This window comes from Papilio machaon, chromosome 28, assembly GCF_912999745.1.
Source record: "Papilio machaon chromosome 28, ilPapMach1.1, whole genome shotgun sequence".
In the NCBI taxonomy this organism is placed as follows: domain Eukaryota; kingdom Metazoa; phylum Arthropoda; class Insecta; order Lepidoptera; family Papilionidae; genus Papilio; species Papilio machaon.
Genome location: NC_060013.1, coordinates 1910385 through 1926839, shown reverse-complemented (window position 1 = coordinate 1926839; position 16455 = coordinate 1910385). Strand labels below are relative to the sequence as shown.

Here is a 16455-nt window from a genome sequence, read left to right as displayed (position 1 = left end):
TTTGTTTAAATATTTTTTGAAATTCGAACGGTCCAAAGTCGAATGTAAAACGTTGAGACGGTCAAAGTGGCGCTGCAATCGCGGTTAGTTTTAACAAAATATAGAAAACCTACTCAAGGATAGATAAATGGCAAAAAAGAAATAACAAATCATATTTTTTCTTTTATGCCAGTTTCACTACGACGAGGATCTTATATTTTGACGATCTATTGCTTTTTATGTCTGGTTTACGTAATGCCAGTTCGTAGAAAAGTATCGTCCAAAATCAGCGCTGACATACAAATGGCATAATATAAAACCAACTGGCGCCACTGTGCTAAAAGAGTTTAAGTTAGGCCAGCGCTACTGTCTTACTGTACTGGAGTAATGTAATACCAGACAAAAAAAAATTGAGAACAAATGACATTTCAGCATTTAATTTTAAAAGTTTTTGAAATTCGAATGGTCCGGAATGTAAAACATTGAAAGTACCTTTCAGCTTTTTTTTATTAATAAACCGTAATATAAAAAGTAAAAAAAAAACTCACCAAGTTTCTTCAAAACTAAAAGTCATATATTTAAGAAAAGAAAGTTTTTAAATTACTGTAAAGCACTTAAAATAATCACGAGTAAGTAATTAAAAAAAATGGCGTTTAAAAATCTAGCCGTTACAAAAATCTAAAATGGCCGCGACGGTAAAAATGAAGTCAGTAAAATCGTTTATTTCATCAATCTTCATATTAATTCTATTTTACACAGAAAAATACTAATTGCTAAACTATAACGATTCGGAAAAAGAAATGTCTAAAAAATATTAGTAAACCTTTCAACACATATTAATAAAATGAAATAAAAAATTATAAATACAAAATAAATTAAGTAGAATCAGAGTTTAAAATAAAGTAACAATATAAAGTAATAAAGAAATTTCAAAATAACTTACCGAATATCCGCCATTTTTCATCTCGTTCAAGAATATAAAAATTAAATTAAAAAGTGTCTCAAAAAGTAAACAGGCAAAAATAACAAATCAAAATAAAAATAAAACATATTCAGACAAAATAAATTAAGTTCAATTTAAAATAGAATTAATTAAAAAAATAAAAAAGACATCAGTAAAAAACGTCTTGTCGCGGGGGTGTAAGAAATTTGACTAAATTATTTTTTTGGTACAAAGAAAGTGCGCAGGCGACGGCGGAGTAACTCGAGGGAGGGAAAGGGGGGGAGGGTATGTCTTTGCTTCAACGCAACGCCACAGCTGCAAGCAATAAAACTATTGTTTCTCAAATAACAATACAAAAATTCCACTGAAAATTTAAAAATGTCTAATATTTTTGGTAACTATCGACTCCTTTGACGGCTTGTCGGCGTAAATCAAATGTTGTTTACGGTTTTTTCTAAAAAAAAAAATCAAACGTTGTAAATTTTAACAGCAGTTAAAATGTGAAACAAAAAAAAACGAGTAATGAGTTAAGGTATGATTTGCTAAAGTTGAGTTTTTTTTTCGTTTACATTGCAAAGTTTGAAAGCTTGAATTTTCAAAAAATAATCAAAGCAATCTATTTGATATTTATAAAGTTTACGGATTTTTGAATCAAAATTGAGTAAAACTAGTAGTTACCTGCGATATCGTCCACGCGGAATTAATACAAAAAAAATATAGTAATAAATATAGCCCTAATATATCCCGGGATAGTGTAACTTACAAACCATCTAAAGAATTTTTCCAAATACTTTCAGAGCATATTCAATGCAAACAAACAGTCAAATCGTATCTCTTTATATATATAACTAGCTTTTATCCGCGACTTCGTCCGCGCGGAATAAAAAAAAATGCACACAAGATAAAAAAGTTCCTATGTCCGTCTCCTAGTTCTAAGCTACCTCCCCATCAATTTTCAACTAAATCAGTTCGACCTATCTTGAGTTATAAATAGTGTAACTAACACGACTTTCTTTTATATATATAAAGATGAAGGAATTGTAATATAATTAAACAAATATTTCTGAACTATTCGCGATTTTATTTCACCTATTTAAAAAAAACACTTTGGTTACAGTTGGCATATTAAAACATGTACTTAAGTGTGTTATAAATGAAAATAATAGATACATACGAAAAAAAAATATTTATTCGAGTAATAATTTAACATAATTCCTTAAATACAATAATCACATGAACCTATATATATATATATATATATATACTGTGTGGTACACTACGAAAACAGTCTAACTTCTTAATTCAGATAATTCTTAGAGTTTAAAAAAAAACCATGCACAGGTAGAAAAAATTTTATTTAATTTGCGGAAAAAAAAATATGTTGAAGTACAGTGACCCCATCGACCCTACAATGTATCGTGACCCCTTCTGTCGAAGTATCGTGACCCCATGTCTTTTTAAATGACAACACTCTCGCTGGTAACTTAATCACTACACTAAAAAAAAAAACTAAAAAAGATAAATAACATTACGAAAAAAAGGTCCTCTTACAAATACTCGCATCATCTCACAGCATAGAACATAAGTCGAAATTTATATCAAAATAATTATTAATAAATAAATAAATTATTATAAAAATAAATAAAATACATAATATATGAGATTACGTTAAAAAAAAAGAGACAAAATGTATTAATACAATAATTACAGTGGAATTGTCTATTTCAAGGGTCGTGTTTCAATTTATCTAAGTTAGGTTCAATGTATTTAGTTATGTTTTTATGTGCATGGTGTGTATGGGCTAGATGTTTGTATGAGCTAGATGTTTGTATGTTCACTTTGATTTCGCAGCCTCCTCCGCTTCGAGACGTTTGCGCATAGATTCCGGCATCTCAGCTGGCGGTGGTCGCGGCATACGCAGCCACACCTAATACATACATATATTTTAGTGAAAAATTTTTTTTTTTTAAATATTGTCATCAGAACTTAAAATGTTTAAAAGATTTGTTAATTAAAAAAAATAGGTATAATTTTAAAACCACAACTGTTGTAAAACGTAATGCAACCCTTTGAAAAAAAAGTAGATGTATGCCTAATTTATATTATTCCAGTACAGTAGTACAGTAACGCTGGCCTGGCATGAATAGTATTTTTATTGGTGCTAGTTAGTGCTTACATACCAGTTGTATACAAGCGCTGAATTTGAGACTTAATATCATACTGTACAGATTTATGTAAGGTAGGTCTAAAGAAAAAAAAAATGTAAGCAAAAAAGGAAACACAGATATTTAAGATGTTTTTCAACAAGTATTACGTCAATGAAAACACACGATAATCAACTGAATTATTGAATGAATTTTCAAATAAGGTTATAATTTTGAAACAATTTTATCAATAACAATTCTAAAATAAAAATTGTCCAATTTATAATATAAATGTTTAAGAGCAATTAAATTTTAATAGATGGCGCCACTAATAACATATACAATAATACATAGAACTGGCACATTTTGGCACCATTACTTATTTATGAAAAAACTAGCTTTTACCCGCGACTCCGTTCGCGCGGAATAAAAAAATAGAAAACGGGGTAAAAATTATCCTATGTCCGTTTCCTGGTTCTAAGCTACCTGCCCACCAATTTTCAGTCAAATCGATTCAGCCGTTCTTGAGTTATAAATAGTGTAACTAACACGACTTTCTTTTATATATATAAGATGTAGCAAATAATTTTTTGTTTATTTTCATTAAACCTTAGTGTGTGTATTTTTCTTCGTTTTTAACAAATTTCTTTTGTATTTAATTTTTTTTACGTTTCCTAGTGTATTATTATGTATTAAATAGTTGTATATAAAAAATAAACAATCTCTTATCAAAGTGTCGTGTTTCATTGAAAAAATACAAAAGAGAATTTCACCATTGTGTCAGAAATAAATTTATTCGATTGTTCAACCGTTATAACAAAGTAAATTACCTTAACAGCATCGTAGATGAACCATTGGAGTGCGGTGAGTGTACCAATCATGATGATCCTGGGACCAAGTCCCTTCCATACACCGCCCCAACCCAGCTTGCCCATGATGGAGCCAACAGTCGCTGTCTTATCCTGGAATATATACATCATCAGCTCACTATACGTCCCCACTGAGGAGCTCAGAGCCTACACTAAATTAGGTGTGACTAGGCCATAGTCAACCACAGCCAAGTGTGGGTTGACTTCACACATATCATTGAATTTCTTCTCAGATATGTGCAGCATCCGTATTCCTTCACCGTAAGAATGTCAGATAAATGTACATATGTAAATCGTAAAAACACATTGGTACATGAGCGGGATTTGAACCCAGGACCTGCAGATTGCAAGTCAAGTGCTTAACCCATAAGCCACGGACGCTCCCATACATTACATTACATTAAAAATAAAACTGTTTTTTAATTCATTAAAAAGGTATTAAGAGCATTAGAAATAGATGTGTTTGTATAACTAACCTGGTTAAGTTTGGAGACGACTGTGTCAGCCGGATGTGACACAATGGCGCAGAACACACCCGCGATGTAACCAGCAGCGAATGTCACCACCAGCTGCTCACCCTTAGTGCACTGCTCACGCGGCTTTGGCACCACGTACTGCGACATGACATCACATGACACCACAATATAATACATAAATGTTTGATCACATATTTGTTGTTTTTTTTATATAACACAAGGTGGTAAATGAACATTTCGCTAAAACAGTAAAGTGACCGCTGCACATAGACATCAGCAAAGTTGCTAAATGTGTTACCTTGAACTAAAAAAAAGTATTTTCCCCTTCCTATGTCCTCTGTTCCGCCAAATTATTATTATTATTTATTTATTTATTTACAATACAATAAAAACCTAAAATAGAACTATGTCCCACAAAATTATATAACATAATTTGTCTGTGGGATCAAAAAATTTAATTTAAATTTAAATTGATATAAAATAAAATTAGGTAAGTATGATAATTAAAATTAAAATAAATTAAATTTAAATTTAAATTGATATAAAATAAAATTAGGTAAGTATGATAATTAAAATTAAAATAAATTAAATTTAAATTTAAATTAATATAAAATAAAATTAGATAAGTATGATAATTAAAATTAAAATAAATTTAAAGAAAGTATAATGAAATCAGTAATGAGAAATGAAGTTATGGCAATGAATGTAATAAATATTTTTTGAGCTTTTTTTAAATTTCCCTTTGATAATTTCATCCGTAATGAAATATTATATATATTAAATATTATATAATATAATATCCCATATTACTTAGAAAAGAGTGGAAAAGGGAACTATTCACTCTACTATTGAAGGAAGAAAAAAAGATAAGAAAATTCCATTTTTTTTACCTTATAAAGGAGCTCCAATGTCTTCTCGAAGCACGCGAACTTCATCATGGTGTAAGGTATCTGGCGACCCCACAGCGGCACCAGACCCTTGTAGAAGGTGCCGTAGCCCTCGTTCTGCACCATCTTAGGCCAAGCCTCTCGCAGCGTCGACGCGAAACCAGGCATCGTTTGGATACGGACCTGGAATTGAGACCATTTTACTACAGATTTCAACAATAAATCGTCGAAAAAAAAAACAACGATTTTTTTCTTTATATTGTGTATTGTCAACAGAACTTAATATGTGTAACAAAAGATCCATCAGTCAAAAGGAAGTAGATGTATTTTTAATTGCTTCAAATATGTTTAAAGCCATTTAAAAATACAAACCTAAATATGTAAAAAAATGTATGTAATTTGTAATTCTAAGACTAGCGGTTGCTCGTGACTTCGTCATCGCGGAATAAAAAAAAATTACCTTCGTTACGGGAGTAAAGCAAGTGAGCTATATTTTTGTATAAGCAATACAAATACATCATGTTTAACAAATATAATTTTTTTATATATTGTTATATTAAAAATTAAACAATTTGTAAAAAACATCAAGTAAAATTGAAGTCTGCTATATTTTTAGCATAAAGAAAAATCAGGTCAAAAAGCCCTCAGCTCTCATAATCTTTGGGTCATTGGGCACCTCTGCGGCAATGGTGAGACTCGAACACGCAGCCCACAGGGCAGAGTGACCTCGTGAAGTCACTGAACAATCCCACCACACCACAGCTCCCCTCCGGCATGAGTTGTCATCATTGGGCAAAATTCAAAATTAAAGGAGATATGCAAAACTTCATTACAGTCAAACCTGGATAAGCGAGAGTCTAAAGGAACGCGATATTTTTCTCGCTCGTAGAGGTTTCTCTCTTACCAGAGTTTCTCGCTTTGGAATTCCACCTTCGAGACTGGATATCCCTTATACAGGTCGAACTCTATATAAGTTTTTTTTAATATAAAGCCTAAATTAATCACAAAGTTTTCCTTTTATACTTAAAGTACTGTCTAGATAGAAAAAAAAACCTACCTTAGCAGCCTCTAGCGGAGAGAGTGCGATGTCTGCAAAGAATTCCGCAGAAGCGGAGGCTGCGAGGTACACGAATGTTCGGTAGGTGTAAGCTGTCTCTTCATCCAGCATTCCGGAGTATGTCACCTTGAACACCTCGTACAGACCGAACTTGCACAGACCCTGGAATAATACACTAATTACAACCTTATTGTAATCACATAAAGTCTATTTTAGATTGTAAGTTTCATCTCATACAGTATATCGTCTTCAATTTCCAATCAGAAGGAACAATTGGATATTTATTTGTTTAATCATTGAAAATATTCAATAATAGTTTTTTTTTATTATTAAAAAGAAGTAGAGTGTAAACTCTTTATAACATTATCCTTTATATAAACTCCCTGTAACGTTGAAGTGAGCAAACTTGGTTGGTTTGCGTTAAAACCCACATATTGAAACACTCTTTATAGCGATACGCCATTCTCTATTACGAAGAAATGTGTTCATATTTGTACACAGTAAATATTTATTATCGGTATTATTGTTTATGTTATCTTGTTAATTTGGGGGATTTTTTGTTCACTCCATATAACGATAACTCTATATAACGACAAAAATGCTCCGTCCTTTGAGTTTCGTTATAAAGAGTTTACACTGTAATTTAATACAATGGAAACATGTCACAGACAAATTGTAGTCATTCTCAGTTTGTGATTTAACTAATGATATTATAAAATTACGGAAAATTTTGAATACGTTCTTAATTTGACATATCAGGACAAAATTACAATTATCTTAAATTAATAATTACTAATTTATTATTTTTATTTTTCTTCAATATTAATTAAAAAAAAATTCACTCATATAACAAAATAGTTTCTTAATACTCTTTACTTTTCCAATAACATTAAATCTTTGACTATAAAAAAAAGGACTAGGTAGTCATTGACCTAAAAAAATGTATCACTTTTCACAGTGAGGTAAATTAACTGTTTCAAATTTCACATTCGAACTATTTCCTTAAAAATTGGGTACAAATTATTCACTTCATGTATAATAATATAACCTGTAGGGAATATCCAATGAAGGTTGGTGCCCAGCCTTTAGCGAGTCCACGCATACCTTCCTCCCGCACTGACACCTTGAAGCCAGTCAACACATTCTTGTACTTATCAGGGTCCACCTGCAGCCGGCACTTCACCAGATCCAAGGGGACAACAGCGGTGTGAGTTATACCTAAATGGAAATGAGAAATTATATGAAAACTATCTAAACATTTTTATCTTTATAAGGCTGTGAACATAGACTTACTAAAAACAGACATGTCTGTATGATTAATTGAACATTAAAACATTCCAAAACAAATTTAATATTATCAGTTAGTACTTGTATTTATATTTTCTCATTTCAAATGAAATCAACTAAAGAAAACATTTATATATTTATGATTTACTAGCTGTCGCCCGCGACTACGTCCGCGCAGGATAAAAAAAATAATTAGTAGCCTGTGTTCTTACAGATTATGTTCTACATCTATGCCAAATTTCAACGAAATCCGTTGAGCCGTACTCTACATACTTACTAACAAACATCCATCCATACATTTGTGTGAAGAAAAACTATTCTATTTTAATTCTAATAAGAGTATATAAGAAGGTAAATATTGATTAACGATACTAAATAGAACACATTATTTATTGTCATTTAAGCAATTCATCAGCCGTTGTTCCCTTCATCATCAGCTTACGTCCTCATTGAGTCGCTCGAAGCCTACCCTTAGTTAGAAGTGACTATCACTACCACACTGGCCCAGTGCAGGTTGACTTCACACATGTCTTTAAATTTATTCTTTTTTATGTGCAGGTTGTATCACAATGTTTTCTTTCACCGTAAGAACTTTGGTTAAATGTACATATATAAATCGTAAAACACATTGGTAAATGGCGAGATTTGAATCCAAGACTTGCAGATTACAAGTCAAATGGTCAAATGCCTAACCCCTGAGCCAACGACGCTCTTCTTCTTACTTTAACAATGTTTTAACTCCCATTTAAAATCCGCTGCACAATTGTAACATCTTTGTTTATAATCTGTTTCAATCCAAAGCGAAATTAAAAGAGCCATCTAATTTCATACATGTTTGACTTTCGTTTGGTTTGGTGAATTTTCCAAACTTAATGGAAAGTGCAATTTGTTTATGTTGAAGGGATTGAATTGGAACCAAGTAAACATATTGGTACTAATATATATAGTACAGCATGTGACTGATGTACAAGGTCTGGAGCGGTGCCAAGGTTAACTCTAAACATGTACCATTGATACATCTATCTTACGCAGCCGGCGTTAGGGTAAGGCTCGGTTGTGCTATCGCCCAGAGCATTAGACAGTAAGGGGCCACAGCTATGCAAATTTCTCAGTCTTACATAACCATTTTGACCCCCAAGGCAGGGTAAAAAAAAAATAAAGCGCCGTGTTAATGTCGCCCAGAGCGCTGGTAGAGCTAGCACCGTTACCGATCTTATTGCCACTTAAGTATTAATCTTACCGACATTATCTCTTACGCCTATTCCTAAGGATATATCCCACTAGTCATGTTTAAATGTCTTTTATTCTATACCATTCGAGCCATACGACGAAAAGAATTACATCTAGTTACCCATAACAGATGTAGCTCTTTTCATCGAATGAATTGATATGAATGATTTCTCACACTATCTAATCAATATAATGTAGACACATTTGAGAGTAATTTGACGTGATTGCGCAATTCAAGTGTTTACTTATCATAAACACTTGCAGTAATCACTGGAGCTCTTCAAACATACGCAGCCTTATCATAACTACAGTCGAAAGAGTAACTAACTTATTGGTCATTATGACTGAATAATAAAAGTTCTAATGCTGTTATTGGAACGAAGTTCCTTATCGCGCGTTATGAAAGGGGGCTAGACGGAAAAAATACTTACGAAAAGTTGTCACAATACTTTTTGCTAAGTTGCTAAGCTTTTGTAAGTATGTTAACGACGAATGAGCGCTACTTCACCATGGCAACGACGTGACAATATATAACAAAAATTCATAGAAATAAAATGTACTTCTTGTGAAGACTTAAGTTTTTTATTCATAGAATAAACATTGGTTCCTTCACTAATTAATAGAAAGGAACTTCGTTCCATCCGGGTGTCCCTTGACACCTCTCAAGTTTTTTTTATTTATTTTATGTAACTCTGTTATATCAGGTCAAAAAGCCCTCAGCTCTCATAATCTTTTGGTCATTGGGCACCTCTGCGGCAATGGTGAGACTCGAACACGCAGCCCATTGGGCAGAGTTACCTCGTGAAGTCACTGAACAATCCCACCACACCGCAGCCCCCCTCCGGCATGAGTTGTCATCATTGGGCAATCGTACAATAACAATGTGAATTTTGAATAATTAAAGAGTGTGATGTAGGTAAATGAAAGTGTGTAAACAAGGTGTCTTTGCTTCAAATAAAAGTATGAAAAGTTAAGGAAGGTACATACCACAAGAGAGGATGCCTCCCAGACCGCAAAGGGCGAAGTACTTGGGTGAGGCGAACTCGCACGAGTCTCCTTGCACCGCCGTCGCTGCAGCCATGCCGCTCTGATGTAACACATGACAAGTCATGACACATTTATACATAAATTTAATATGGAATAAATACATCCCATCAAAATTGCTGTTTTAAATGTCTGGTATCAAAGAAATGCCATAAGCCTAATTGTTAAGAGTATGGATATCCAAACTCCATGGATTCCAAATACGCCGATGGACCCATTTTTTTTAAATACAACTCACAAATCAAAAGATTATTCTTTTTAGCCTACCTAAGGCTTGTGGGAATTAAACTATTTAGCCCTCAGCTCTCATAATCCATTGGTCATTGGGCACCTCTGCAGTGAGTTGCGGGTACTGAACACGCTACCAAAAAGACAGAGTGACGTGATGACGTCACTGTACCAGCTCCCCCCCACACTGCAGCACCCCTCCGGCATGAGTTGTCATCATCGGGCAAAAATTGTTTAATTTATGTGTTTTTCAACTAAATTAATTTATTGTGTATTTCTGGTCAATCTTTATAGATTATGTCCACTTCAATTGTTACAGGAAAATAGTTCAATTTCAATTTAAATTTTTAAATTTGACTAAAATAACAGAATAAGTAAAATATAATTATTGCCTAGTTTATAACTTTTATTATTTTAGGTTTCTGAGATTAAAATTCCGTGAAAAAAACATATTGTTATCCCCATATGTTTTGTAAAGGGATATGCCTATCTTTCGGTCTCAGAAACCAATGATTACATAACCTCTAAAGGATATCAGTGACCTAAGGTTAGATCTTTTGTACTAGATAGGTTGAGGTTACCTGTGCAGCTTGTGGTGCAGCGATGGGCTCGCATTGCGCGGGGGAGAGCGGGCCGCGGAAGGGCGAGTTCCGCGCCGCGTCCAACAGGGATGAGAACATTTTACTGAAATAACAAGACTTCATTAGGAACAATACATATATCTTAAAAAATAAATTATATCCAGTAAATATTTCTTCTTTTCTACTGTTTTCTATGAACAATTTTGCCATTTGTCCCAAAAGTGAACTAGTTAGTTAAATCTGAGGCATCGAAGGTTTTAATTTTTTTTTGTTCAAGTAAAATAAGTTTAAAAAGAATAGATGATTTATTTTGAAGTAAGTAAATAGCTGGTGTTGAACTGGTTGTTAATAATGAAATAAAACTGTGTTGGACTTGGTCAAAATTATATGGCTTTTATACCACCAAGTGCATTCTGTCTAGTTAAAGAAAAACCATTGTAAGAATCGAAATTCTTTCAAACATTGCAATAGCAATAAGTGTGAAAGTTAGTTTAACAAAATTAACTTTTTGATATACATTAAATAATTTTAATTTAAGACAGAGATCAAAAATTCATGGTATTTTTCTGTAATACAAAGAATCTTACACATTTCAGGTTTCTTTTGATCCTTGTAAAAGGGTGTAAATATTGACATGCCATGTGTTAATTCTTTTAAAACTCACACATTTAAGAAGAAATAATAGAAATATAGAATAAGAGAACCACATAGCTTCAATTTATCCCTACAGGAATCCATGTTTCAATTAAAAAAAGTATAAATAAATATAAAACATTGCTTAACATCTAAAATTAATTAAAATAGAAGTTTATTTCATATTTCAAAATAGAAATAAAACATTTTTTCTTTTCGTCATTATTTGATGTCCTCAATGAGGTTATAAATGTCATTGCCAGTGTCACATATTTCTTTGTTACAATGTTAGGTAATGATATAAAGTTGCTATATGTTTTTCTATTAATTTTATCACATATAAGCTGCTGAATAATCTCTAATCATCACATTAAAGTTTGTATTCATGTTAACAACCAATCAATACCCGCTACATGTAATCGATCAAACGTCAATGCGGCCGTCTAGATAATCGTCTTTTGGAATCATCAATGGACTTATAATAATCCCATGTTGATATATTATTAACTATAATTTAACAAAATGGGGAATCTCAAATAGAGCAAGGTCACGTGCAAATAATGTTCTAATACGTTACGTAAGGTAAAAAAATTACATTAAACCCCAATAAGTGCACTTTTTGACTGTAATTTGTAATATATAATGCTATAAATATTGATTCGGATTAGTTTTTATATAGAAAAGGGAAATTATAAGTACTTACATGTCTTAAATCCGATGGAAATGTAGAACACACCGCACCGCGCTTTTTGCACAGTGCTAAAGGAACTAAGCTGACGACGCAAGCGCCATGGCCATGTCAGATTGTCAGATGTTACATAATCACGTGAAACTTTTGACAGGAATTGGGATACCATATCAAAAAGTCTTCGTTAACAAAGTTTTTAAAGAATGGTAATTTAAAGGAACATTTTAAAACTTTAAAGAGTATCAACAATTGCATTACTTATGGAATAGAAAAGGTAATTAAGAATAAGTTTATAAAGTAATTTTTATAGACTACGATATCATAATAACCAACGATGTCTCATAATTTCTTGACAGAGCAGAGGGTTGCAACTTGCAACAAGGAAGCGTGCCGGCAGACTCTGGCCCGAGTATCCGGGAAACCATACACTAAAAAATTTATTCGCAATGGGTCGCAATATAAATAAATAAATTACTGATGAGTAATTCGTCTTTTAACAACCGATGCATTACAGGTTTCTAAATTGTGGGAGAATTTTCGGTTTTTGTAATTAGTTATCTTTGGAGCCGATAGATGGCGTTACGAGAAGTTTTGTACGAAACATTAAGGAATCAAAATTCATCAATTTATGAATTAGAAAAGCAAAAAGGATAAAATTTAAGTAAATTTAGTATTACTTATAACCAAAAATAAAAACTAACACTATAAAACACTCAAGAATTCATAATTATCAATTTTTATTTTCTTATATTAAAACATTTTATCAATTTTTCAGATACTCTCAAGGTTCGTACTACTCGACACTAGATGGCGCATGTAATCATATCACAATTCTCTTTGAATCTTATATTTGAAAGTTGCTTTTTTTTCTCAACCCCACAAAATTTGCCCCTTTTGACTTACGCTGACTAAACAATTTGACCTATATAAAAATGATTTATGCGAGAATTGTAGATCTGAAAAATTCTACAAAAAAGTCAGCTAAATGCTGTCGAATCTTTTACGGTTTTGTCACAAAACCGCATTAGAAAAAGCAATTAAAATATAAAAGTATGTTATTTGCGGCGCTATTTAGTCAGTTTTAATGTTAACCCTCAAATCAAAATAAATGTGTTCCTTATCAGGGAAATTTTATGTAGATTAAAATTGCTTCTTTACAGTATACAACTCTGACGAGTGACGAGTAGTTTAGAAGATAACGCGAACACAAACAACAACCGTTAACGAAAATCCAACTCGAGGGGCCGGGTACGCCCGTATTTACAAGGTTTTTACAGGACGGACCGTAACCGGAAAGGGTACTACTGATACGACAGAAAAAAGATCACATATATATTTTTGCCACCCGTGCGAAGGCGGGGTGGGTCGATAGTAACTAAGAAGGAGACGTAGATAAAATAAAGTAAAATGAAAATGAAAATGAAAAATTATTTATCGACATCCAAAAATACAGTGAATTATCCAGGATCCTCGCACTAGGCGCAGTCTGTATCGCGAGGACCCAGCTCAGTGATTTAACAAGAAACATCGTTAGATGGCAACACATGGGCATTAAACAATATTAGAATAGTTAGGAGTTAAGTAAACTACAAAAGAAAACAAAGTATACTCATTACAACTCAATCCATAAATAATCACTTAATTGTTCTTATTTAATGTACTATTTTAATGATTTTCTCAGTTTCCGCATATGATAGTTTCCATAACCACGACTTCAATTTTAATTTAGCACTGTAAAGTGAGTCTTGTTTAATGTCGCATTTACTTAAAATATTATTATACATTAAATATTATTGTACATTTATTCTTTTCCCCTGTGGGCACGGGACTGGTGCCAGAAAGGTCTTTCAGAGTTCTACATCTATACCATATATCGTCCATCAAGATCCATGCAGCAGTTCTAAAGATACCTTTGACGGGTTGTGTCATTTTTTAATTTATTTATTTTATTTATTTTAATGATAAAAATATTAAAAAGACATAGAACATTATAAAAGACGTATGCAACATTAAACCTAAAGATGAATCACCCCTTGAACTACTTACTATTTAAAGAACACTAAAGAGTCATTCAACAATGTTAATGCGTATTTCACAAGTATTGGGGAGAGTCTGTCATCTTAAATAAACTCGATAAAACAGAGTGTGAGTTAGAAAAACAAGTAGCTGCATAGCTAAATTCTAATCTTCATTCCATGTCATTTGCACCTACCGATCCCTATGAAATAAATAAAATTATAAATGATTTAAAATTAGACAGTTCACCTGGTTACGATGGTATTACTAGTAAATTTCTCAAAATAACGAAAGATTTTCTTGTCCATCTAATAGCACATTTCTGTAACCTCAGCCTTGAACAAGGTGAATTTCCGGATTTGTTAAAAACTGCAATCGATTCTCCTATTTTTAAATTAGGTAACAAGCATGAGGTTTCCAATTATATACCCATATCCCTGCTTTCTACCATGTCCAAGATTCTAGAAGGACTGGTCAATACGAGGTTGACTAACTATCTCGAAAAAAATCAGTTGCTAGCAGACAATCAGCATGGTTTTCGCAAGGGAAGATCAACGGATAATGCCGTGTTGGAACTAACATCTATGATTAACCAATACGTCGACAGTGGAGAGAAAGTAATTTATGTATTCCTAGACCTAAAAAAAGCCTTTGATACAGTTTCTAGACCAATTCTATTATCGAAACTAGAAGCTCTAGGAATCCACGGTCATATCCTCAAGTGGTTCCAGCGTTACCTATAAGGAAGACAACAATATATCAGAGTTAATAATGTGCTCAGTGATGCTTTGACGTGCAGTCTCGGAATTGTACAAGGAAGTACCAACCCTTTTCTTACCCTATATTAACAATCTCCCAAAAGTGCTAACGTCCAATGCCCTCTTTTGTTTGCCGACGACACAGTCCTTTTGTTTCATGGCCAAGACTGGCATAAGGTGCATAAAAGTGCAGAAACTGAACTCCAGAGTGTGACAGCCTGGCTAGAGAACAACTTACTAACCTTGAATGCTTCTAAATCCAAATACTTATGCTTCACTAAGTCTGATAATTATTTCCAAGATCTAGGCCAAACTATCACGTTACATACCTATTCATGCAATAATGAGCATCCAGGTCAATGTACTTGCAACGTGCTTACAAGAGCTAAAAGCTTTCGATATCTCGGCGTACAGGTCGACGACACTCTAAGCTGGAAGTAGCGCATTGCACACATTTGCACACGGGTCAGAAGGCTCATTTATATATTTAAGCAACTGCGTACAGTCGCAAATAAAAAGACTCTCATCCTAACTTACAAAGAGCTCTGTCAAAGTGTTATTTACTATTGTGTGACGGTATGGGGTGGAGTACCGAAAACAAAGCTGATTGACCTAAAAAGGGCACAGAGAGCAGTACTGAAGGTACTAATGCTCCTTCCGTACCGACATCCTACCAATGCATGAGGAGGAGTCTCAAGTGCTCTCAGTTAGGAAGCTCTTCATACTCTAATCCCTGCTAAGATACCACCGCACTTCAGCTAAACTGCTGCTACACTCGTCAAAAAAAAAACTACGCTGCCCTATTCCTCTTATCAAAACTAGTTTTGCGCAAAGGCACTACAACTTTCTTGGGCCTTTAATATATAACCAAATATTAGCTCAGTGCGACATCAACCTAGGAGCTCTAAATTACTTTAGATTCAAAAAATATGTAACGCAATGGCTAATGACACTCAAGTACGACCAATCTGAAAATCTTTTACAAATGAAACAATAAAAAGTGAAAAAAACATCAACATAACAATAAATTCACATTCATGACTATACACACACACACACCCTCGCACATACACATACACACTCCCCAAATACACATACATATTATCACCATCTCGATGGCTGGCAATCCACAACCGTGCAGTTTTCGCGTAGCTTTCAACCGCGTACCGCCGCGTTGTGGAATGGTCTGACCTCGGCGGTAATTCCAAACCGCTACGACTTAGGGTTCTTCAAGAAACGAGCGTATCACCTTCTCAAAGACCGGAAACGCACCTGTGATTCCTCTGGTATTGCAGATGTCCATGGGCGTCGATGAACACCTTGGTGTTCCCGCTGCTCATTTGCCCCTTTCTCTTATAAAAAAAAACAGATTTTTGTACTGTAGCACATACTGTAATAACGTAAGATCGTAAATAAGAGAACAGGTGAAAGAGCTCTATTAAATTTGTAAAAATATATTTACTTCAATAAAGAATTTTTAATTATTTTATTTTTATTTTATATTATAGATATATACTTATTATGTAGTCTTGTTGTGGTTTCAAATAAATAAAAAAACTCACATCGCCATCCTGGAATCGTGAGGATTATTCACTGGTGCCTTATTCAGTGGAAGATATAAAAACAATGACGAAA

The 16455-nt window shown here is 33.3% G+C and overlaps 1 protein-coding gene across 1 annotated transcript; it reads right to left on the bottom strand.

The window, feature by feature from the left end:
* Positions 1–2621: 2621 nt before the first annotated feature.
* On the bottom strand, positions 2622–12166 carry LOC106713148 (phosphate carrier protein, mitochondrial). Its single transcript, XM_045684830.1, has 9 exons — positions 12062–12166; positions 10726–10828; positions 9860–9959; positions 7404–7573; positions 6356–6517; positions 5302–5481; positions 4412–4549; positions 3897–4028; positions 2622–2849 (listed from the first exon to the last, which is right to left on the bottom strand). Exons 2-9 carry the CDS (start codon positions 10822–10824, stop codon positions 2757–2759), a joined length of 1074 nt encoding a protein of 357 aa, XP_045540786.1. The 5' UTR covers positions 10825–10828; positions 12062–12166; the 3' UTR covers positions 2622–2756.
* Between the last annotated feature and the right edge of the window lie 4289 nt (positions 12167–16455).